Consider the following 25,540-nt stretch of genomic DNA (forward strand, 5'->3'; position numbering starts at 1 on the left):
TGGCTTTGGGTTTACTTAGCAGCATTTTGCACTAGGCAGCGGAAAGGCTGACTTGTGTGTCATTGCAGCTTCACTCTTGCGTTGTTTTGTGGACAGGTGAGAAACAGCCCTCCAAAGACTTAGGTTCATTACCTTATGGCAGCTAATGAATGTGGCCGTGTGTCCAGCTGGTTGTTGGGGGGCGGGGGCAGGTGGGTGGATGCCAGAGAGCCAATGGTCAAACAAACACACCCATCAGCTGACCCAGAGTTCCAAGAGAGTCTCCACTGAGGCATCTTTAATAAAAGTATGTGATGTATACATACTTTGCACATTATGGGCAATTCAGACTGGACTGGGTATTTGGCCCACTGCCAGAATTCAGGGTTTTCCATTTACAACTGGTGATTCCATTTTTATAAAACGTTTCCGTTTTGCTCACAAGAATGTAATTATGGCGGATAGGCCGAAGTAACTTAAGATGTTACTATTCCCCTTGCTACGGCAGTGATGGTCTAAACCAGGGGTCTCAAACTTGTGGCCCGCGGGCCAATTGCCAGGACGGACGGGGCACAGGGGAGGGGCCCTGCGGCCTTCAAAGTGCCGGCAGCGCCCAGGCCGGCCGCGGGATGAGCGGCCCACCACCACCGCGGTGGTGGAATACTTGATGTGGCCCAGACTCTCCTTCCAGCGGCCCCCAGGTCAGTTGAGTTTGAGACCCCTGGTCTAAACAAAGAGCTGTTCAATCGCGGTCTGAAAAGGAGGCCCTGAGGTTCTTGAAAAGCTGGCACAACTCTCTTTCAAAGTTAGAAACTGCTCGTCTCCAATAAATTAAAAGTGAGATTCCCTGGGTGGAGCTGTGCTGCCGCTCTTTTCCCTGCCTTTCAGTCAGAACAACAAAGGGATAGATAATGACAGGTTTTGGGCTCTGCTTCATTCCAAGGCACTCTTCCAAAAGTTGTTGAGTTTAGTTAGATGGGACGAACCATGCAATGACCTCACTTCCATTCCAGTAGCACATTTTTCTGAAGTCTTCACTTCACTGTGTTAGAGTTTCAAACAGGGATGCTTAAAAACCCCTCCTTTCTGAAACATAGCAGCGACGGGTTCAGTGATCAACACTGGGTTGTATGTGAAATAGGAAAAACAAGCAAACAAACCTCATTTTCTTCTTTCAGTGTGAACATGGTGTGTAGCTGTCATAACTGTACTAGTAAATACTGTATTTGAAGCCTCTGTTTTGTGTTTGCTAGCATTCAGATTGGTTTGGATTAGCTGATCTCTCTCCCAGATCACGTCTTGACTTACTAGTGGCTACAGGCTTTTATGCCCTGCTTGGGGGTTTCTGAGAGGAATCTGGTTGTTATTGCATCATGTACCCTGTGCTGCTTTGGCCAACTTGATGCAAAGATGGTCACTGAAACAGAGAGGGCTGATTTACCTTCAGCCCAAAAGAAGCTGTGCTTTTCTGTGCCCTCTCCTTCCTTGATGACTGACATTGTTAGGGCAAAATCCAAGCAGACTTGTTTGGAAAAGGGGCCTCAGTAAATGTAATTTTTGTGTATGTGTGTATACTATATCCATGGAAATGAATAATCCATGAGCAGTTCTACTTTTTTAAAGAAAATTGTCCAGTGTTTTGGAGCTGTTCCTAATGCGAGGCATCCTTTTTTCCCCTCTGCGCTGGCCCGGCTTCTCCTTTTCTCATAATTAGCTTTTGTCCCCGAATCCATGACACAACTGTTCCTACATACCTCCTGACATAACTGCCATTCCAGCTGTGGATAAACAGTGTTTACTCCAGTTTTTTTCTTTGCTCTCCTCATGCACATGGCTCCTTCTGCTTGTTTGTCCAAGAACATTACTGCCAAAGGAACAAGCAAATATTCTAAAATGACAGATCTGTGTTTGCCACCATGAGAAAGTGTAATGTTTATTATTGGCCAAGAACGGTCCTCGTGCCACTGCAGAGAACTGGTTCACAGTGGCTGCTTTAGTATTGTGAAATCCTCTTGCCGTACAAACCCACTAAATTCCATTTAAATACGTACTCCTCTCCTAGCTGGTCTGGTGTTCAAGGGCCATATTTAAGGCTATTCCATTCTTATTTTATTCTTCCAATAATTTAATAGCACAAAGCCTCTATGCTTCCCTTTCGAGCTCTCCATAACATTACCCCCACCCCACCTCTTCCCATGGGTTTCTCACTGTGACCATTCCTCCTCCATTTCCACCCTCAGCCTCCCAGGGGCCTTTTGCTTTTTAATACAAACTCATGCAGCTCTCAATTTCTGTTTCTGTAAAATAACCTCTGTCCCTCAGTAGGAACATCTTTTCCCTTCAGGTCCAGACTCAAAACCAAACTTCCCTGCAATTGTTTTACTTTACCCCCTTAGCCCTCCTGCTGAACATTAACCCCTTTTAAAATACACATAATTGTGCTTGTCCACATACATCTTTCCCTCAGTTTTCTGTATCTGTCTTGAATGGTGAGGCTCTCTATGGCCACTGCCTGTCTGGCTTCGCCTCTGGAAAGGCATCATGCACACTAATGGTGCTAAATTGGGACCTCCTGTGTTTTAAAATGTTATTCACCTTATCTCAGAGCGTTGCGTTATCTTGTAATTTAAAGGGAGGAAAAACTCAAGTCACTCACAGGGGCTCCTAATCAAAAGGCAAATGGAGGCTTGGTTATGCGGCATAATAATAAGTGAGCCTAATGATTATAAAAGAGCCAGCTAAGCACTGCATGGAAAGATCAGTAATGGGAATGAATACAAATGCGTCCTACCCCTGATTAGATTTTTTTAATACACTGAAAGCTTACTTACAAAGGCTCCCTGAACGTATTTGCCTTCAACTGTGTCTCAGAGGCCTACCACAAGCACCCACGCTTCTTTCAATGTATATTATGCTTTTAAATCAATAGACAAATATGCCTGGAGAAGTATATTCATGCTGAATGCAAAAGAATTCCAGGAGCTACCTGTTATCAGGCCTCCCAGGTTACCTTCTTTTCTCTACAGCCCTCTCAGATTTGGGTATATTTACAAAAATCATTTACAGTCTGAAATTGAAATGCTGTTTTGCTGACCCTGGTGTAAGCATTTAACTCCCCTTTTAATGGTGAACGCCTATGCAGTGAGAAACAAAATCTCATTTCAAAAATGACTTGCATTGTCGGGACAGTTTCTCGCCTGCCTCTGACCTGACTGGATAAATCTGTTGTGCGCCAAGGGACACTTCAAAATGAAAAGATATTGAACACCAATAATAGTTTGCAATGGAACATGTGTTTTATAGGCCTTGGAGAACTGCCTTCCAGCAGGCTAACATTCATCAGGTCCTTGACTGCAGAGGAAGTCGTAGTGCCAGCTCTGAAAAATGGCTCAGCTCAGGGTATTTGCTTTGCTTCTTGATGTATTCCAAGGTTTTGACCTAGAAAGGGAAAGGAAAATAAGAGCACCTTGGAAATCAGTCCTCTCCACAAGAAAAGCGAAGGGAAAAAAATTATCTCTATAGCTGTTCAGGAGAATCAACCCAAATGTGCCGGAATATATTTCCCATGCAGGGCAGAGCAGCAGAGACTACAATTTTCTCCTCAAGGCACTACAGCCATGAATATTTCAGCTTTTGTCTGGAAAAGCTTTGTGTCATTTTGGCTTGATGGCTGGGAAGACTCGCATGCAAGTCTCCAGGCAGCCACTGTTTAAACTGCCCTTTCCCCGCCCAGAGGCATTGTACTGCACCTCCCATCATCCCCAGCCAGCATCCCCAGCAGGAAGTGCTGAGTTGCAGTCCAGCCAGCTGGAGTACAAGGTGGGAGACGTATGCAACAAAGAAAGAAGGGGCTCCGGAAGATGTCCAGCGATCAGGGCTTTGGTGCCCTACCTAGGTCTGTGGATTCAGGCAATAGTTATGTGCAGATGAATTATACTTCTTAGCCTAAAGCTTGATGCGTGCAGGCTGCAATCTCATACCCACTTGTGTGGAATTAAGTCCTCCTGAGCTCAGTAAGACTTACTTCTGAGTAGTCATGTATAGGACTGTACTATCCAGATTAAAAGGTGGTTCTGCTACACAAAGTTTTCCATAGTTAAAAATGAAAAACAGCCAGCCCTATAACAAATACTCAGAATTTGCCACTCAGGTTAAACACTCTTCCACCAGCACCACTCCAAGACCTGTCCATCCTTTTCTTACCATGGTTTTTGTGTCAGCAAAGCCATGCTTTTGAGCGAGGTTCCACAAGTTAACCGCAAGCTGGTTGAGCTTGTTGTTCCGCAGATCTCCATGGGCCAAGATGCTACTGAAGAAGTAGAGGGCCAGTTGGCTCTGTCGTTTTAAAGTCTACAATTTAAACAAAAAACGAAAATAGCAAGGAACGAATTTCTGCAGTCATGCTGCTTTGAAGACCATACGTATTATGAGTGGGGAAACAGAATCCACTAGTTAAAAGCGTTTCATAGCCGTTTGGCCCCATTTTCCGTCTCTGTAGCTATTTATTTTATTTCTGCCAAATGGGGATAAGCAGTGGCATCTGATGAAGTGAAATACAGCTCATGGATGCTCATGCTGCAATAAAATCAGTTAAAACTAGCAAAACAAAGGTCAGATCATTCTTCAAGAAGTAGACCATGAAAGGGGATTTTGAAAGCCTTTCTATTATAGGCTTGTGAAGATAAACCTCCCCACACACACACAAATACGCATTTGTCATTCAGTAGACAAAGCATCTTGTTTCTATTGTCAGTCTATTTGATACCTATTCAGCAGTACCATTTATTTATATTCAAACATATATTTAAGATAGGAGTTCTGATTTTTTGTGAAGTGGCTTTTTGACATTTCTACGTTGTATTTGCTAAATGCACATAAAAGATGAAAAGGCAGAGTTTGGAGAATGCAGCCTTTTAAACAGCACATTGCGCTACGCACTGAGGCAGCCGCTGGAGCAGTGCAGCACACCTTTTGCAGTGCCACCTTGTTACCTTTATTGGGAAGGATGCCAGACAGGAGGATACAGAACCATCGCCTGGTGGAGCGGGCAGTACCGAGCTAGCTAAACCAGTGATCGCGACTTCCTACGTTCCTCTATGATCACACTGGGCCTGCTTTAAAAGAGCCCCACAGATCAAGGACCCTTTTGGTCTAGATGCCAAGCTTCAGAGGGGTGCCCTGGTGGTGTCAGCACAGCCCCTGCGCAGGAGACAGAACTCTCTTTTATGCACCCCTTTGGTCTGGGTGGGCTGACTACAGCAAAGAGCAAGCAGCCCTTAATCTGCAGTCAGAGCCACCGGCCCAAGTAATCAAATCAGCTGAGGAGTCGTCGGAAGACGCTGAGCCGTCGTGGCCAACCTGCCACATCAATTAATGCATTTCATGCTTCACTGGAGCCTTCTCTGGATGCAGCCAACCTTAACCTTGGCCCTGTGAGGTTTACCACTGAAGCAAGCGGGCAAAAGAGATCAGATTTCACCTAAATGCTGCTGCCTGGACTCCTTGCAAGTGCACGCACACAGGCAACACGGAAAGAGCTCTTGCTAAATGTGTGGAAAGCTGCTACCCAGAAGAAATGGCTGAGTTTGGATATTATGCGGCTGCCTCCTAGCAACATTTTGATATCCCCCTGATATGGATGGAAGAGGTCCTGGTGACCTCTAGGACATGCACAGGGTTAAAACACTGCCACTTCCTGGAATCAAAGCAGTTTTATTTTATTTTATTTATTTTTTTGTCCTGCCTGCACATTTTTACATCAAATGAGCACGTCAAGTCACCTTTGCTAAACTGGAAAGGCAGCGGCCTGCAGCCAGATGGGTGGACACATGTGGAAGTGGAGCTGGGAGTTGGACTTGATGGCCTTATCGGTCCCTTCCAACGCTTATTCTTATCTTTTCCATCCTATTCTATTTCTGTGTCAAATAAGCTGATTTTAGATTGGCCCTCCAGCTTTAAAAACATTCAAGATAGAGTGCAGAACTCTCCAAATCGAAACCTAAGAACTAAAAAAAAATCATCTTAAAACTTTAAAAAAATGCCAAATAAAATTAGGTAAGGGACACTATTTGTTACAGGCAGGACAAGAAGAAGGTTTTTTCCCACCTCATCCTTTCCGAGGTTCTTGAGATGGTCCAGGATTTGTGCTATCACCGTTTCACACAGCTTGCTGGTTTCTGCCAAGAATTTGGTATCTCCACCATACAAGGTATCATTGGATTCAACTGAGAAAACAAAAGGTTTCAGATTGAATATGAGAAAGTGGGTGGGTAAGAATGTTTGCGTGACTTAGAAGTCCGGATATTTGTAAACGATCATCTCAGGAAAAAAATACCCTATCATAAGGTATTTAAGTAGCTCATGTGCAGGGCCTTCTTAATGCATGGGCCTGATGGGCACTTGTCCTGGGCCCCATACTAATCTGTGTATGTTAACCCTTGGAAATTGGAAAACTTCCAAAATTAACAGTAGTTGTAGTTGTCATAGGGGCCCCATAACGCTGTTAAGACGGCCCTGCTCATATGTGAGACAAAACTCAGGAAAAAGCCAGAGAGCCAGTGTGGTGTAGTGGTTAAGAGCATGGGACTGGGACTCGGAGGATCTGGGTTCTAGTCCCCGCTCAGCCATGGAGCCAACTGGGTGACTTTGGGCCAGCCACAGACTTTCAGCCCAACCTACCTCACAGGGTTGTTGTGGGGATATGATGGAGGAGGAGAATGATGTAACCTGCCTTGAGTCCTTTGTAGGAAAAAGGCAGGATATAAATCGAAAAATAAATTTAATTTTTTTTTTAAATGGTGCGATGTTATGGATAGAGCATTAGCTATGGATTAGGCAATGGGTGCGGCACAGAAATGTTATAAATAAATAAATGTCTTTTAGGATTGGTGGGGTAGAGCAATCAATTTGATCAGGCTGGGCACCACTAAGCCCACATTCCCAGCTCAGGGAAATCCCTGCCACAGCATGGAATCTGGTGGCAGTGAAAAGCAAAAATGCCACTTTGTAGTTTCAGAATGCGAAGAGTCAGATTTAGCTTAGCCTGGAGCTAAATTTGCCTGCTTCAGCAATGCAGAGCATTCAAAGAGCCAACCTGAGCTGGAAATTAACCTTTTTAGTGCTACGGAGCACTGCAGAGTGGTTTGCGGCCGAATTTCAGTGGCAACTCATTAATTTCTCCCAATTTCTGGAGGGGAGGCTGCATTATCGAGTGCCCTACAAATTGCAACCTACGGGGCCTGTCAAAGTTGCCCATCCTGTAGGAGACCATGAATGCCTGGGGACCTTAAAAATGCAAACCCGGGGATCAAATCACTTCTCTTCTTTGCATGTCACAACGGACTTGCTCTCCAGGCCAGCTTCACTGACACGCAGGGCGGGGGCCGGGGGGGCATGCAAAATAAATTATTGAACTGTCATAGGGTTGCACTGTTTCTGGCTAACCCAAACAGACTGCAGCCACAATCTCACTTTAAAAATTGTCAGGCATCCAAGAACCGATCACCTTAATAATTCAAAGGCCATAATGCTGGTTACATTGGCTGACTGCAAGGCGATGGTTTTCCCAGTTGCAATGCACGACTGTGAAAGCCGGACCATAAGGAAGGCTGAGCGCCGAAGGATTGAGGCCTTTGAATTGTGGTGCTGGCAGAGACTCCCTTGGACCGCAAGGCGATCAAACCGGTCAGTGCTAGAGGAGATCAACCCTGACTGCTCTTTAGAAGGCCAGATACTGCAGATGGAACTCAAATACTTTGGCCACCTAATGAGAAGGAAGGACTCCCTGGAGAAGACCCTGATGCTGGGAACAATAGATGGCAAAAGAAGAAGCGGACGGCAGAGAATGAGATGGATAGATGAGTCACTGAAGCAGTCGGCGTGAGCTTGGGTGGACTCCGGGGATGGTGGGGGACAGGAGGGCCTGGAGGAGTGTTGTCCATGGGGTCGCGATGGGTTGGACTCGACTTCGTGACTCACAACAACAATGCTCCCAGTCCCAATTCAAGGTGCTGGTTTTGACCTATCAAGCCCTACACAACTGGGGACCACAGTACCTGATGGCGCAGCTCTTCTAACCCCAACCCACCTGGACACTACCATCAACCTCTCTGCCTTCCTCTGAGGATCAACCCGCAAGAGGCTTGGAAGGTAGCGACCAGGGGGAGGGCCTTTTCTGCGGTGACCCCTCCATCTTTGGAACAGCCTCTCAGTTGCGCCACATTTACCATCTTTTCGGTGTGAGGATAAGGCAGTGCTCTCTGCAGAGGCCCTTAAAGACTTCCCTGGTCATTCAGAGGCCTGGCATGATTATCCAGGTACCTTTCTTTTATTCTTGCTCAGGTCTTTTTATTGTCTTTTAATGTTTTTAATGCTATTTTAAATTACTGTTTAATTCTTGTTGATGTTTTTATCTATTGCATCGTATCGTTTTTATACTTTTTGTAAACTGCCTAAAGAGATTTGGCTACGGGCAGTATAGAAATGAAATGAAATAAACAAATAAAACTAAATAGATTGCAACCATGTTTCTGACTTATACAAAGAGAAAGCGCTCAGCACTCTAATTCCGCTAGTCACTGAGTGCGAACAGCTGACTACATCGTGGTACAAGAGACGAGTCTCCAGCGGGTGGGAGAGCTGGAGCTTAGTGGCCCAAATGCCCCCTATGGAAAAGGTCACAAGTTCAAATTTCAGGATGCCCAGCCCTGAAGACCTCATAAAGTTAGAAAAGACTCCTGCCAGAGACCCTGGAGCCCTCTAAGGTGGAACAGCCCAGTGTTTCCCAACCATGGTGGCTTGGGATGATGGGAGTTGTAATCCAAACACTGCAGCCATATTGGATGGCATGGTGTTGACTGGACCAATCACAGATATGAGTCCTAAACCAGCCTTCCCAGTGCCTGCCAGATGTTTTGTACTTCAACCCCCATCAGCCCCAGCCAGCATGGCCAATCACCAGGCTTGCTGGCAGTTCAGTCCAAAATGTGGGTTCAAGCCCTGCAAAGGTTCATCTTGCAGATCTCACCTTAACGATGTGGAAATATGTGACCCAGTGAGTATTTCCACTACCACAACTTTTCCTCTCTCGCTGCAACAGTCCATCCAGGCCCAGCGGGGGGGGGGGGGGGGGCCACGTGTGTGCAGGTGCTTCCTACGCTAGTACATTTGCTGCTGAAAATAAACGGGGTTTTCCAGAACGATCAGTGTGCACATTAGTGCAGAGCGACCCTGAAAATAAAGGGTGAAACCAGGGGGCAGATGGACTTGAAAACAAACGAAAAAGGAGGTGTTTTTAACCGTGAAGCATGGAGGACAGAACTAGCCCTCTCCCGGAAATAAGCCCGTCTCCAAGGTAAGCTACAGACAACCTCAGCCTTTGGACACACAGTGATCTGCAAGGCTGGATGGCCTTCGTCTGTTCTCCTTTGGCAGATGTTATACAGTGTTTGCAAGAAAATTGCAAAGGACAAGCTCAAGTGGTTTTGCCAGTTAAAACCAAAAAGAGAGTGGGGGGAGGGAATTCTGTACGTGTAAAATGCAGATGCCCTCAGCAGATGGTACAAAAGTTCTAAGAAAACACCTCTGAAGATTCTGTTTCTACTGGGAAATGCACTAATGAGCCAAGTTCATCTCATTATTCTGATTAAAGGCACACTCCTATGCAAGTTCAGACACAAAAAAGGCCGAGAAATATGCCCCAGTCAACTGCTTACTGTCTAACTTGCATATGATTGAGCCCCAAAAGCACAAAATCTTCCTCTGGGAATATGAAAAAGGTGTTCCTTTTTAAAGAATTACTCATTTTAGCCTATTGAGGTCAAGTTTAGAACATTCATCACAGCTGAATTCCAACGGTTTATTTTCAATGAATGTAACATTTTTAACACCACCAATTTTTTTTTTTTAAATTACTTATGCAAGTCTTGAAAAATGCTGCAAGAACTGGTCTCAAGAAAGTATCTGTGACAAAAGTTTAAAATACACATATCCCACTTTTCTACAATCCAGTGTGACACTCCTGCTCACATAAATAAAGTCATGGTAGCATAATGACCTCTGACAAACACCAGGAACACTTGCAAGATCAGTCGGCTTCCCTGGGAACCTGCCATGCCAGCAAGCACCGTGGCGTTGCGCTGGGGGCCCTTTATGCCAATGCAATCCAATTTAATTTAGCAGGAGAGTTTCACTGGATGCTGCCCTAAGTCACTGAAGGTGAAATCCTGGACAAGTTTAGAAAGACAGAAAAAATAAATCTAAAGCTCCCAGCATGCTGGCTGGGCCCTTCTGGGCGTTCTTGTCCTTTTTTCTGTCTAAACTCTCTCTAGCGGGTGCCTTGCACATGGTTTGGACTGCTCCTCTCACCAGACCCGACTGCTGGCTGTGGCTAATGAGTGTTCTAATGCAAAGCAACCGGGACAGGCTGAAAAACACATCAAAACAGTAGCATATTGAAAGCAAAACTTGAAAAATCAAGCAGTATTTTTGAATAGAGAATGAAATCGCCTCCACATGGATCCCACATTGCTGGTGTTTCAGTGCCAGACAGACCTATCCAGGAAAAGTATTCCAGAGCTGTGACAAAAGCACAATCAAAGAAGGAACTCTTGTTCTCTTTGTTTCTAGATCTTTTGTGCTAGCATCGAAGCTCACTCACTCACCTTTGTCCACATGGTAAATGAACGTCTCCTGACTCATCGCCGAGAGAAGATGCACCACGTTCGTGTAGATCCGGATTTTGTCATCGTTGTTATCTTCCCAAGTGTAGTCCTGGATGACGTTTAGCAGCCCTCGCACCAGGAACAACACGCCCTGCTCAGGATGGTCCTAGGGAACAAAACCAGGCTAGTGGCCATGGTCAGGACAGGTGGATTCCGCTGCTCCCCAGGAAACACGGAGGCATAAAGGAGGCATCATGACACGAAAGCCTTGCCTTGGCTCAGCCCCGTGTAGCCAAGCCAGCACTATAAACATTAAGTCACAGGGAAAGGAAGGCAAAGGAGCGGCTGGAAAGGTTTAGAATCTTTCACATTTCTAACTGCTCTCAGTCAGATTCACAGCAGGCTGCTTATTTCTGGTTTGTTTTTGAAATGTACACAGATTTGTTTTTGTAGAAGAATATGGGGTCATGTGGATTCCCAGCTACCTTCTAAAATTATATAGTCCCGACACATGTTTACTACCTCATCTACTGCTTGGGAGTTCTAGGCTTTGGAGGAAATGTAGCCGGGTGGCATGTTAATGAAACTCTCTGTCCAAACCCTTTCAGATTTCCAGGGCTTTTTAATTTGTCTTGGCGCCGGCCTATTTATTTAACACCCCTCCCCCAAGTGGATTTACACTGCTTTTGCTGCAGTTCTTGTTATACTTTTCAGTTTTAAGTACTTCTATAGGTTGGTTCTGTATTGTCCAGCCATGTCAGTTGCCTTGATAATTCAGTGAGGAGCATAACTGAGTAGCAAAATGCAACACCATTTCAGCAGGTGTAGATGAGTGGGCCAGGTTAACGACTTACCGGAATAATCAACAAGGTAGAAAAGAAATTGCAGAGGAATTCTAGGAGGAACGCTTCAGAGGGCCGCATCTTCCCTTCTATGTTGATTGTCTTCGGGACCTCAGGAACAAGGCTTATCGCTGCCTTGAAAAAGGCATCCCCTGTAAAGAGAGCAGAGCCCCTGGACGATTAGCACATGGAACCTTGGATTCATCAACATGCCTGCAATGTTAAATAGACCTTCAACCAGAGAGTAGAAAGCCTGCAGCACACTTGCTGCCTTGGCTCAGCTCCCTGCCCTGCAACTGCTAGAAAATTCAAACAGTGGTTCATGCCACAAAATGTTGCCTTATTTTGCTGTCCTCTTCAGCCAGTGCAAGATACTACAAGCCGTAAGAAGTTCATGCAAGGAGTCTCCTCCCTGTATCTAATTTCCCGTATTTTCTTTTCCTACTTCTTCTTACATGGCAGTTTCGCCAACAAAACTGTCCACTTTGTCCACATTATGGGGCAGCTGGCATCTTCTTAGCTCACATAAATAGTCCTACAACCCTAGCAACCCCCCTCTTGGACCTCTTGACATGGTGAGGGGGCTTGAGAATGTCAGAGAAGCCAGAGAATTACCTAGAGTCTGAGAAGCTATGGATGGTTCTGAAAGAAGTGGGTGCGTTTCAACACTTGTTCGTCCATAACAAGAATCGACTGTTAGGACAGCAGACAGAGAAACAGAATGGTTTCCAATAGGCAAAGGCATCAGAGGGAGCATATTGTATCTTGCTGTCTGCTCAATCTGTATGCAGGGTATATAAAGAAATCTAGATGAGGATCAGAGGAAGGAGGAGTGAAAATGGATGGAAGGTACATGAATCCGGATGGGAAACTTGAGTCCTTGATTGAGCATGTGGTTGGACCTGATGGCCTGCTAGACCCCTTCCAACTGTATGATTCCATGAATAACTTAAGATGTGATGCCATATTACTGGCAGAAAGCAGCAATGATTTGAAGAGACTTCTGATGAAAGTGGAAGAAGAAAGTGCCAAAGCAGGACTGCAGCTGAACAATAAGAAGACAAAAATCTTGACTACAGAAGACTTAGAGGGCTTTACTGGCAATAATTCCAAGAGGAGATCAACCCTGACTGCTTTTTAGAAGGCCAGATCCTGAAGATGAAACTCAAATAATTTGGCCACCTGATGAGAAGGAAGGACTCCCTGGAGAAGACCCTGATGCTGGGAACAATTGACCGCAAAAGAAGAAGGGGGTGGAAGAGGATGAGGTGGCTGGATGGAGTCATGGAAGCAGCTGGCGTGAGCTTAGGTGGACTCCGGGGGATGGTGGAGGACAGGAAGGCCTGGAGGAGTGTTGTCCATGGGGTCACGATGGGTCGGACACGACTTCGCGACGAACAACACCAACAACAACGTCAATAATGAAGAAACTGAAAGATTTTGAATACCTTGGCTCAGTCATTAATTCACAGGGAGATTGTGGCCAAGAAATTAGAAAAAAGATGGAGACTTAGAAGCCCTGCAATCAAAACCAATGAAAGTGAAGCTGTTGTGCTTTGGGCACATCATGAGGAGGCCAGTCTCACTGAGGAAGACAATGCTAGGGAAAGTGGAAGGAAGACGAGGAAGATCAAAGATGAGACGGATCAATTCTATAAAGGAAGCGATTTACAAGAACTGGATGGGACTGAGTAGGGTAGCCAAAAGTTTGAGGCAATTTGATGGCATGTCACGCAGTCATACTGACACGTTCTTCAAGGACATTGCCATAAAGAGCTTAGTTGAAAACGTTCCCAAATTTCAGTCTCCTGCCTTTTTCCTATAAATCAAAATATCCCCGAGGCCCAAAGCCCCCCCCCCCCCACACACACACACCGAATCTCCCTAAGAATATTTCTATGGAGTATTTTTACCCCAAACAAAAGAAAAAGTTCAATACAGATCATCTTAGTCTCTTTTTAAAGCTAAGGTGTTGAGCTAAAACTCCCAACAAACAATTAAAATCCATCAGAGAGGTTCTTCTACGTTGTTGTTGCTTTTAACTTTGAAGGCCAAACTCTTATTATGCAGAGAAAAGTCAATAGGCCAATCATTGTTATGCAGATTTTATTATTATGCATAGCATCAGCAAGGATAAAGCCTTAAATAACTGGGACTTGCTGAGAGCTGAAAGCTATTCTTACACTGATTGGTTTTTTTTGTGGGGAGGGGGGAGAATTCAGCCAGAACAAAGGCCTTGTAGCACTTTGCTTGACTTGACTTTTATCTGGGGTCAAAAATGTTCCCAAATACAACAAAGGCTAGATTTTTGATGATGCGGGGTAAAAATAGATAGACAATGCAGAAAAGTGGAGCACTGAACCCAACTCCAAATGTCCCTGATGTGAGATAAACTACTTTTGATTTTAAATATGACATGGTTGAACCAGGAGAACACTTTTGAGCCAGGTGGTAAAACACTACAAAATAAACCTAACAGACATACTGATAGTTCCAGTATAATTTTAATTTACAGGTACACGCTCAGGAGAATCAAATGTAAAGATACAGGAGGATCAAGACAGGAGGGTGGAAAAGTAGCCGTCAAATTCATTAAACTGTCATGACCACCAAGCGTTTGATTTGTACTTGCTGCCTCTTTGATGTGGCAAGTAAGAATTGTTTTCATATGCATGAAAAGGAATGGTGGGGCAATCTTGCTCTGTCCAGCACCACTGAGTTCCCGGAACTGGAGCTGGTTGAGAGGAAAGTCACTGGGCTGCTGGCTTGAATCAGCCCTGGAAGACCAAGCCACTCGAGTTTCAAAAGAGCTTCGCTGGCTGCTGTTGGGAAAATTTGGATAAATCCTGTCTTCCTTCCCAAAACCAAGCTGTCACTGTTTAAAATGGCATTCCCCACTCCTTTCTCTTACCTTTAGCTGTGAGCTACAGTAGACAGGCCATTTAGTCCAAATATACATTGTAAAAAGTCATTGTTGGAATTCAGTTTACAAGGAAGTATCTTTTGATAGCCCAGAGGCTCCATGTGCCCTAGCCAATTCAGAATGTCTAGAGTAGATAAGAGTCTTGAGTTCATGCATAGTTTCAGTAGCTTGAATTTACATGTCTAAGCAGACGTGGAGATGGGTCCAAGCTACTAAAGTGTCAATACAGGCAATTAGAAATATTGTAATCTCATTGTTACTGTGTGATTGACTGACATTTCTTTATCTGTTCTGTATGTGATGACCTCAGAATCTTATTGTAATCTCTGCATTCTGTCATCAATTGCCCTGTACCTGTGTACCTATAAATGCCCTGAAATGGTGTTGAAGCTTGGTAGCAGAGTTCACCTCTGCCTGCCCGGTAATGCATGCATTATCGTGAGTACCGCGGGAACCCTGGGGTAATACAATAAAGCCTCAGATGGTCTGGACGCTTGGTCTTTCCCATGAACCCGAGTTTTATTCCCTCTTCTCAAATTGAGATTCTGGGATTCTGACACTGCTCATTCATTTTTAAGCCCAGCTCAAAAGTGCTGGCACTTACTTACATTTCAAGCTCTGTAAAGCTTAGGACCTGGACAGTTGCAGGACTCCCTCGGTCCACAGAAGCCTGCCTGTGCATTAAGGTTGCCAATCAGAGGCCCTGCTCTGGGTGTGCCCTGGCTTTTGAGGTTAATGTAGTGGTGACCAGGGACCGGGCATGCTCCTTGTGCCCTAACTCTATCCCTGGGTTTTTTCTTGCAAGGTTCAGACCCAGAACTCTGCCTTGAGTCTCTCACAACAAGGCAAGTGTCAACCATTCCAGAGGAAAAACTGGGTTCAAACTATAACTACAGGAGGACCACTTCTTTCATTCTGTTTAAAGCATCTTCCTACATGCAGAAAATCAAGGGGGATTTTTTCCTCCTTTTGGCTGTTAAAAAATATATCCACTTCTGGAGCTGGCTTTCCAGAACATAAGTACCAAAGGCAACTGAGAGAGCAAAATGCATGGATTGCAATCACATCTGGCACTCTGGTGTTCTATGACGCACATGCTTTATGACTATGTATGATCATAGCATATGAGAAATTAAATTCTATCGCCAGGAAAAAATAATCTGCATACTATAAGTAAAATTCCATGTATAAGAATAATTCTGGCTTCTAAAAAAGCTCAAAACCACATGGGGTACATCTCGTCATCTTTTCTTAATATAGCATTCATCCATTCATCTACTCTGAATTTCTATCCCACCCTCTTTGAAAGAACGCAACTTGAGGAACAATACTTTCAAAAAACAGCCAGCAACAGCTGAGTGAATAACCGGCATTAAAAATCCAGGACTTATGTCATGAATTAAGTAAAGCAAGATGATCAGCATTTAGAAGATTAAATAGGCAGACTTGTGAATACAAAATCACACCTCTTCAGGGAAGAGAACGGCACCTAGGAAATATTTTTATTTTTATAAAATGTCTGACATTGGTAGGACATACGGGGGGGCGGGGGAATCAAACATGAAATGTGAAGTCAAGGAAGGGTATAGCTTGGCAACATTAAATGCAAGCAACCTACATCTAGTGAGCTAACAATCTATACCTTATGTGATCTCATATACATACATTCCTCAAAAAGCTATGCTTTATCGAGGAAGAAAACAAAGGACTTGCAATATCCTCAGCGAGGCAAAGCAAAAAGTTTCATTCCATTCAAAACACACATACCAAACTGTTCTGCTTCCTATTAAATCATACTGTGAAATGTTGAGCGGGTGGGGAAGTAGGGAGAACACAGAACTGCTTCACTTAAGAGCTCTCAGCAATCCCCCTTAATTCAGAGAAATCACTTGAGTCTCCTTGGGGCTAACAAACGGGCAACCAAAAAATGGGTGAGCTGGAGAGCCTTCTACCCAGAAAAACACGGATCTGCTCCCTGTGACCCACACATGAACAGCAGAGCAGAAAAGCCATGAGAGGTAATCCAGTTTATACTCAGCATCCTTCCCGCAACCTCCGCCTCCCTCCCTCTCACAACCACATGCCCTCATTTGCTGTTCCTGCAACAACACTGTTTGCACTGTAAGAAAGCTCTTGTGCCCAAAGGTTGGGGGTGTGATACTTGTGTCACACAGCCAAGCCTAGTAAAGGCTGGCCATTAAAGTCTCCATGCCTAAGGCACGTTAGCATGTGTTTCATGAGAGAGGAAGCAAAGCTGACAAAGCTTTCCTAGGTGTGTGCTCTGGATACAACCCCATTTATGCTTCACTGAATTTCCTCCTCCTCGGTTGATCTTCCCTCATTCTAGCTGACCACTAGAATATAAATCTTTCTGCAGAGGTATGTGTGTGACCTTCAGGAAAGGAGGATTAGTGACCTGTTCTAGCAGCCCCCCGCTGTGTCTAGTTGCAGGGGAAATCACGGTTTGAATGCACTGTTAAAAAACAGTGGCAGTGCAAGTATTTTGAGAGACAGCAAAGCATCTCGGAAAGGCCTACATAACCCTGGCATCTGGAAGGTGCTTCCCATGCATCTCTCCGTGTATTTTTGTGCTACAAAATGAGACCAAGCCACAGCTCAAAGATAAAAAAGCAAAAGAAAAAAAAATAAACCAAAGGATTACAGTTCTTTTGAACAAGATTTTAAAAGTTCCATAATGCTAATGACATATGTTATATATCCCTTTGTCGCAGTCTTTTGGAAAACACCTTGCTGTTGTTAAAAATAATTATGCATGCACTTCAACAAAGCCAGCCCAAATGTCCATATAGTTATCAATGTCTAAATTGCACCATTCAAAACTGAAAAGTTTAATTAAGTCCTCCACCCCTGTGTCATCACAGGTGGCCATTTGTTCTTCCAGCCTTTTGGCAGTCAAAGGGGCACAGAAAATTCATTTGCATTCACCTTGCATTAAACTCCAGAAGACAGATAGATAGTTCAAAAGGTCATGTCTATTATTAAATATTAAAGAACTTTCCACCTAAAATTATTCAGATTATTCCCTCCTTCCAAAAGGAAGTTGCTACCGGGCATTGGCAAAACATATGAGAAAGATGTATCACTCAATGTTTGGAGGAAAAGTGCAAGACTCACCTGGTAAAACCAGCTTTTGATAATTACAAGAAGGTTGTTGGCCGCCGTTCCTTAACTTGCTTTAGTTATCGCATTTTATTCCGCTCTCCCTCCAAGGCACTTAGAGTGGTTTAAGGGGCTTCTCCCCACTCAATTTATCCTCACAACAATCCTGTTAGGTAGGTTAGACTGATAGGCAGGAACCTAGCTCAGAGTTAACAGAAATCACAGTTTCTGTGTATGAAAATGAGGTATGGTGAACCTCAGGACACCTGCTCTCCCCTCTCACTCCTTCTTTTTGTGGCTGCCAGGAATGTTCTGCTTTTAAACAAACCATGGTTTATCATTATGTCAGTAACCTCCAGCACTGTGGTTTGTTGCAGCTCTAGTGTGAAGAAGTCATGATCAGATCATGATTGTGCACAACAGCAATAATAACCAACCCAGTTCCAACCAGCTGGAAACTAGAGAGCTAATCAAATTCTCAAAATGGAGAGCAGGGAAGGAGCTGAGCGGAAAAGCTACAATTTCTTCAAATGACCTCTCTTCAGGGATGCCAAATATTCAGTACAAAAGTTGAAAATATTTAAGACAATGAAAAACACCAGTATTTCAGGAGTCTTTGTTCCTCATTTCCAGATGCTTCAGAAAACTAGGTCACTAGAAAAACAAGATTGTCATCTTGCTGTGCTATCAGCTAAGGAGGAAAATGCTAGAAATATTAGATCAGCCATAATACTGTGTACTTTTGAACTCTGCATCTAGATTTGGTCAGCAGACTTGAGAGCAAAACAAATCCCACCCCGATGTGCAATTTCCATTTTTATCAGTCCCTTGGTGACATTAGTCATACATAAAACTCCAAATTAGTTGGATAGCTCTGGCCATGTGGCATATTATTCTTCCAGCCAAGCAAAGATTTAACAGCTTAGAAGACCAAAATGTCTGCACAGCCTCACGCCGTTTCATGGACACACGCTCCGGTGGACGTTACGGATGCTGTACAATTAACAATCAATCTATCCACTTCATAATCAGGGAGTTCTCTCAGTTTGATTCAGCACATTAGCTACAATAAAAAGCATGTCTGATGGGTGTTGAGCAGTCTGTCTTGGCATCAGCACTCTCTGAAAGCGCACGGAATGACTCTAATTCGGTGTAGCAGGCCACATAATGCAATCCTCTATATGACTGTTCCGAAGAAAGCCCCAGTGAGTTCAAGAAAACTTCCAGGATTCCAAGATTTGCACTTCCAGATCTTCCAGGCTTGTATGTCACATGAATATCCTTCAGCTCTATAGTTTTCAGCATTCCAGCTATTCCCACCTGTTTAAAGGTAAGTGCTGTTGCTGATGCAGCCAAAACTGTGCCACTTGCACACAAGCAAGAAGTATCAACAGGCTCAAGAGGACCCAAACATGTACACACACACACACACACACATGCACGCACGCACGCACACACAACTTCAGGGGGAAAATCCAAAATAGGAGAGAACCCTGAAAACAGTCCAAAGAGCCCTGAGGGGAACTACTGGAGACAGAATCCTCTCAATCAGTCTCTATCCAGTCTGCATTCATTGCAGATGGATTCAGTTTTAAGTCCATTCCATCCAAGCTATGCCTCATTTGATGATTTGTTGAAAATCGCAAGCAGTTACTCAAGCCCTTCTCGGGTTCCCTTTCCCAGAACCACCAATCCTTTGGTGGTTTCCCAGCTTCCATGCAGACTTTTCCCCATTCTAAAAAGTCACCATGCCTCTCCCAAAACTTAACTGGGGCAATATGACCTTTCAGATAGAACATGTTGCTGTTTTGGGTTTGTTGGGCCCGCCCTTTTTGCTTTTGACTCCATCCCCCGCAGCAGTGACGCCTTCGGGAGCTTCTCCAGTACTGAATCGAGCTTCTGCATCCCTGCCAGTGTATCAGGGTGGGAGCTGCAGCCAGTGCTCTGCCTCAGTCAAAAATGTGTCTTGGGTCAGCCCTGATTGAACATACTTGCATCGAGTTTTAAGAGTAACTGTCTAGTTAACTAGGGACTGCAGGTGGCGCAGTGGTTTAAACCGCTGTGCTGCTGGGCTGGTTGACTGAAAGGTCGGCGGTTCGAATCTGCACAACGGGGCGAGTTCCCGTTGCTCCGTCGCAGCTCCTGCCAACCTTGCAGTTCGAAAGCATGCGAATGCAAGTAGATGAAAAGGTACCACTTCGCTGGGAAGATAACAGCGTTCCATGCACTTCAGTGTTTAGTCATGCCGGCCCCATGACCACGGAGACCGTCTACGGACAAGCGCTGGCTCCCTCGGCTAGGAGACGGAGAGGAGCACCGCCCCCTAGAGCCAGGCATGACTGGACTTAATGTCAAGGGGAAACCTTTACCTTTATCTAGTTAACTAAAGGGTATTTAGTTATTTTATTTATTTTATTAAAACATTTCTATGCCGCCCCTTGCCGAAGCCTCGGGGTGGCTCACAGCACAGAATAAAATACAATAAAATACAAAAATAACAATATAAAACCAACAATGTAAAATAAATAACAATATAAAGGAAGTCGCCCTGGCCAGGGTAGCCAGAGAGCCCATTATTTACTGTGCATAACAGCATCGAAGAACCAGGAAACCCTGAAAATGGGGGTGCTTCTGGAATTATTTTAGCCATGCAGAGCCTTCGCTGATACGCTAAGTTAGAGATCTGAACAAAGAAGGGCACACAGAATTATTTGGGGAAGGCCACCACTGCTGCCGCACAGAATGAGTTAATCACGGTAGAGGAACCAAAAACGACCTGCTCTCGCAGTCTGTGCTTGTTTGCCTACAAACGACAATAAATACGAGTGTGTTGCACTGACTTAGCCACTCTATTGTTTCTACAGTGCACTGGGATGGAACAGTCAGCTTTGCGCTAAATCCGCCTGCCCTGATGACACAGGCGACGCCATGTCCAAACAAAGAAATGAGCCAGAAGCCTGGCAGCAAAAGCCTTCGTCAGCTTCTCAGGTCAGCTTCCCTTGTTTGCACTTACAGTTGGAACTTGCTAGTAAGTGCACGATGCTGGCCGATGAAAGGGGCTGCTTTTAGCTCACTTTCCCTTGTCCATGTATGTCTGGAAGCACCCAAGTTAGAAGGAACATGCCAACAGCTCAGTGCACACCTTTTTCTGCTAGGATAAGCCCTCCGCTCCCCAAGAAAGCAATCCCAATCCAGGCCTTTCAGGGTTAAATATAAGCTTGTTGCAGAATCACAGAGCAGGAAAAGCCCCTGAAGGCAATTGAGTCCCTCCCCTTGCTTATGCAGGAAATGGGGTGCCACAGCAGCCAAGACAGGTGGCCGACCAGCCTCTAGCCCAGTCACCACCTTTCGGAGCAATCTGTTGCACTCCTGAACACTTGTACAATCAGGATGTTCCTCTTGCCTCAATCGTGGGGTTTTGAGTGAGGTTCCAGACAGTTCAGTCTTTAATGCACGACCCTCCCATGTTGTCTCACCACTTCTTGTTTGCACTGCACGGCAGCAGAACCAGGGGGAGCAAGAAATTAGCAAAACTGGCAGGATTTAAGTGCGACGTGTGGGGTGGAGTGACTGGCCTCGTATAATCGACCCAAATATTTATGAAATTACGTACTACATAATCTCATGAAGCTGCCTGGTCCAGGACAAGTAAGAGGAAATACCGCTTCACACAGTGCATAGTTACACGATGGGATTTGCTACAACATGACACGGTGACAGCCACCAATGTGGATGGATTTAAAGGGGGACCAGACAAACTGATGGAAGATAAAGCCATGGGTGGCTACTAGTCCAGATGGCCACATACTAACTCTAGCAGAGTAGGTAGAATCCCTCTTTGTACCAGTTTCTAGGGAATACAAACAAGATGGTGTCACTGGATTCATAGCTGACTTGTAGATTTCATACAGGCAACGCGTTGGCCAGTGTCAGCAGAATGCTAGACTAGATCAGCCTTCCCCAACCTTCAGAGGCCTTTGGACCACAACTACCAGAATTCCCATTCAGCAGGACCACTAACAGGGGATTCTGGGTGCTGCAGTCCAAATGTGTCTGAAAGGCAGAGAGCTGCAGGAAGTTGGGCTAGATAACAGTGGGTCAGATTCCTCATGGCGTTTTTTACACTCCGCTCCTGAGCCCTAATAATTCTGCTCCAATTGCACAGCAGTCAAAATTAGCTATCAAGAGGAGGAAAAAAAGAACTGAACATTGTCTTGCAATGGTTATATGCCCTGAAAGACAGTTTAGAAATCTTTTAATTAAAACTAAGAGAGAGGGAGGAGGTAAGAGAGAATGCCGAGTAATTCTACCTCCAAGAATAAGTCAATCACAAGACAGCAGCTTCTAAGACATCTGCTACCCACAGCACATCAGGTAATTAAATCAAGATGACACCAACTGACCCAAGGCTGTGCAGTGGGTCAGCCAGAAGCGGCACGGTTACAGGAGCATCGCCTCCAGCTGACTGAGCGCACATCTTGGTTTAATTTCCTGAAATTCCAGGGGTTTGTATATGCACAAATCATGTCAAATCCTGGCCCAGGTAAATCAGTAAAAATCTCCAGGAGTGCAATACTGCAAACTCTAGAAGTATTGATTACCACCTTCTCCCTTACAGTCCTTTCATTTCTGGTCACATCCTAGATTTGAGTCTTGTAGTATGTGTATTAAATACTGCTTTTGTAACTCATAAGACCACCTTGTAGGCACTGTTTCTAAAAACTAGAGCTTTATACCCGATACCAAGTAAAATCCAGCATAAAGGAATAACTTTTTTGCTATCATCAAAATGAAGTCTTCATTTTTATTTGAAGCACTTCTAGCCCATCTTTCATAAAACATGTACAAAGAGAAGCACGTAAGTAAACAACTGAAAACATATGACCGTAAAACAATTGAGCTATGTGAAATAATGAAAACAGCCATGAAACAAGGGCCATTTGAAATGAAACACCAGAGACTGGATTTAAACATGGGCAAGGCCCTGGCTACATAAACAAGCCTTCAGAAGGTGACAAAAGAGAAAAGATGTTGGTCCAAGGGAAGATCATTCCACAGGAACAGTGCCAAGAATGTCACCAAGAGAAGGCCCATTTCCTGGTTGCTTGCTATCCAAACTGTGTGACAACCTGATCAAAGTGACTGAGCAGGACATTAAGGGAAAGGACTCTCCTCCAAGCAACTCGGTTGCAAGCTGTTCAGGGCCTTATCTATCACCACCAGGACCCCAAGCCTGGACTGGCAGCTAACCAGTGGCTGGCCCAGCACCTTTAAGGAGTTGGGACACGGATCTGATGCAGCACCCCAGTGAATAGCTGAGTCACCACTTTTTCACTAAGAGCAGCCTCCGGACCAGCTCCACACAGAAGGCGTTACAACAGCCCAGCCTTGAGGTTACCAATGCTTGGGTCACAGCAGGAAGGCTATGCCTAGGAACAGCCAGTGCTGATGCAGCAGTTCAAGCTGGTGGAAAGCACTGCTAGGCGCCACAGTCGTTTGGCCCTCTGGTGACAAAAGATGACTCAAGGCGCACACCCCTAACTACTTGGAAAAGAAAAGTTGGAATATTTTGTAAAGCTGAACCTGTAGCAGTTCAGGTTTGGGTGTGTTTGTGTAAACAAAGAGATGAAGATTTTGTTCAGAAGAAACAGAACAGCCTTATTAGTAAATAACATGGCAGCATTAACTTTCACACTATTTACCAAATATTAGCATTTTAAAACAAATCACACATGTACGTATTCTGTTCTGCATCCTGTCTTTAAAAATGCAGTCTCTGAACACCATATTTTATAACTAGTTCAATAGCAATTTAAGGAAACATTAGCACATTTTCTTGGATCGTCACGATTCCAAACACGAGCCATGTCTTGACTTCATCTCCCCAGGATGATTATACGATTTTGTTTTTATTAGCAAAATAATTTTCATCAGCATGTTCACTCTGTGCAAGATGTCTGTCTGCAAAGATTCAACCTCCTTTTCCAAGTCATTACATCGAACATTCAAAATGCAAATAATCTTTCCCACACTCTGGAAAGAAAGCTTCCTTAAGCAATGATTTCTTTTAAAAATGAAACTTTTATAAAGTCGTAAGTCTTACCTTGTGAAAGACACTGATTTGCCAAAGCAACTTGTCCAGAGAGCAGGTACAAATTAAGTCGAGAAAATATACTTGTCAAAGATGGAATTGTAATGAAGCAGAAAGCAACACAAGCCTAAGAAAAGAAGAGACACGTTTTCCAGGACTATTCTGAATATGTCTTGAATCGTCAGGAAGCACAGCAGTGTTCAAATGCTGTAATTTTAAGCAGCCTTCCTGTTCCTGTGCATTATTTATTTCTCTTATAGTAGTATTGTTCTTTTTCATATTGTGAGCTGCTCAGGAAATATTTATACTTGAAGGCAACATGTGTTGTGTGTATGTACTTTCATCAAAGTACATGCAATGTACAGATAGGTTTTAGGCCTACTATAATGGGCTGGCGTTCATCAGTGGACTCCAACATTTCTGAGCTCAGAACCTCCTTTTAATCCAAATCTGCATTATGGGACCCTCCCCCTTTTGGATTCATTATCATTCCTGGGCCCTGTGGAAGAGTGCTTGTTCCACTTGGGTCGCCTGGATAGCTGCTTGGCCGCTGCTGGACTAGATGGACCAGCATGGCTCTTGCGTCTTAGGACATATCGTTGGTTGAAATCTGCACAGACATACAGCTGCTATTTGCCATGCAAAAATGGCAGGTGGTCCAGTCCCAGGGATCCTGCTTTCTTGCTTGACTTGACCTTCAGTCTAACTTTGTCTCCCACCCATTTTCTCTCTCCCTTTTTCCAACTTCCTTCCTGCTGTCTCCAAAATACCGCTGTCGTAGCTATTGCCACAGTCCACAGGATGCTTCAAGGAGGTTTTGACTGCCTTTTAAAGCAGACATGAGACTCTTTTTGCCTGGACTCAGTTTGCAAGCTAGTCAGAATCTGGAATGCGTATGCATGTGCTCCTGGAAGGGGAACATGCACACGAACCTTCTTTCCTTCAACAACAGTTTCTTTAATTTTCTCTGCATAGGACTCAAAAGAAAGATGAGACTTTTCTGTTGACTTGAAAGGAGATTACAAGCAGGCTCTGATGGTCTTATTCAGATTAAAAAATGTTCAAAGTAAGCTAATAGAACACTAGCTTAAGAAATGGCAGTATGGATTGTTGCAGGTCCTATATATAGTTGCTTACGGAACAAACCCCACTGAATGCAGGGAACTACTTCAGAGTAAATATGCACAGAATCAGGCTGTACTGTAAAAGACCATCCGCACATGGGGGTTTGGCACATCCAAACCTTGTGTAGCAGAAGGGGTTCTAGTTTGTCAGGTCACAGTGCTCCATGGTTTGAAAAGCTGCACTTGCCAGAATTCACTTTGGCACAATAGTAATACAGGATACTAGATCTCAAAAAGCTGGTCATGTCTATTGTATGGGGGAAAGTACAGAAGATTCGGAAACTGCTTGTGAACTGAAGAACTGCTAACAACAATTCAAAAACAAGTGTAGATGCTCAGAAGTAACTTACTGGCCTGTTTTAGATGTGGAGTTCCACCAAGGTTCAGTGCTATGCGAATTAGCAAATGCAGAGCTCGGCCTGCACGCTCCTTTGGTTTGACCACAAGATCGGAAGCTACCGTGCCGTTTTAAAGCTGGAGTCTGTCACTACATTTGAATGGGCACAAATCTGGTTTGTTGGAACTAGTTTTTTGAAACAAGGTAGGGCCAAATCAGGGTACATCATCCTGATTTGTTTTGGAAAACAATAACTGAAAGCCGCATCCCCCAGTGAGGTGCCTTCTAGAGGGGTTTGACTAGAAGCACCATCCTTCCAGCCAGCACGGCCACGGGTAGAAGCTGCAGCTGGAACATCTGGAGGGAAAGCCATGGGTAGAAGCTGCAGCTGGAACATCTGGAGGGAAAGCTGCTTTAAGCCATTTCCCTGGTTTAGAGTAAAAACTCCAATTAGTTTAAATTC

General features: G+C 44.5%; 1 protein-coding gene across 3 annotated transcripts in view; it reads right to left on the minus strand.

Moving 5' to 3' along the window:
* Positions 1-856: 856 nt before the first annotated feature.
* VPS35L (VPS35 endosomal protein sorting factor like) overlaps positions 857-25,540 on the minus strand; it is an 87,867-nt gene continuing 63,183 nt past the window's right edge. For 2 of the 3 annotated variants that reach the window (XM_044433188.1, XM_044433187.1), the window contains exons 27-32: positions 23,629-23,743; positions 11,495-11,634; positions 10,641-10,806; positions 6,085-6,203; positions 4,183-4,329; positions 3,254-3,417 (exon numbers count right to left, since the gene is read on the minus strand). In XM_044433188.1, the coding sequence (XP_044289123.1) occupies positions 3,319-3,417; positions 4,183-4,329; positions 6,085-6,203; positions 10,641-10,806; positions 11,495-11,634; positions 23,629-23,743 (786 nt within the window). In that variant the 3' untranslated portion in view covers positions 3,254-3,318. Of the gene's footprint in view, positions 1,844-3,253; positions 3,418-4,182; positions 4,330-6,084; positions 6,204-10,640; positions 10,807-11,494; positions 11,635-23,628; positions 23,744-25,540 lie in introns of those variants that run through there. The other variant, XM_044433189.1, reaches the window with a different exon arrangement.

Source organism: Varanus komodoensis, unplaced genomic scaffold (assembly GCF_004798865.1).
Source record: "Varanus komodoensis strain SLA01 unplaced genomic scaffold, ASM479886v1 scaffold26, whole genome shotgun sequence".
Lineage (NCBI taxonomy): Eukaryota > Metazoa > Chordata > Lepidosauria > Squamata > Varanidae > Varanus > Varanus komodoensis.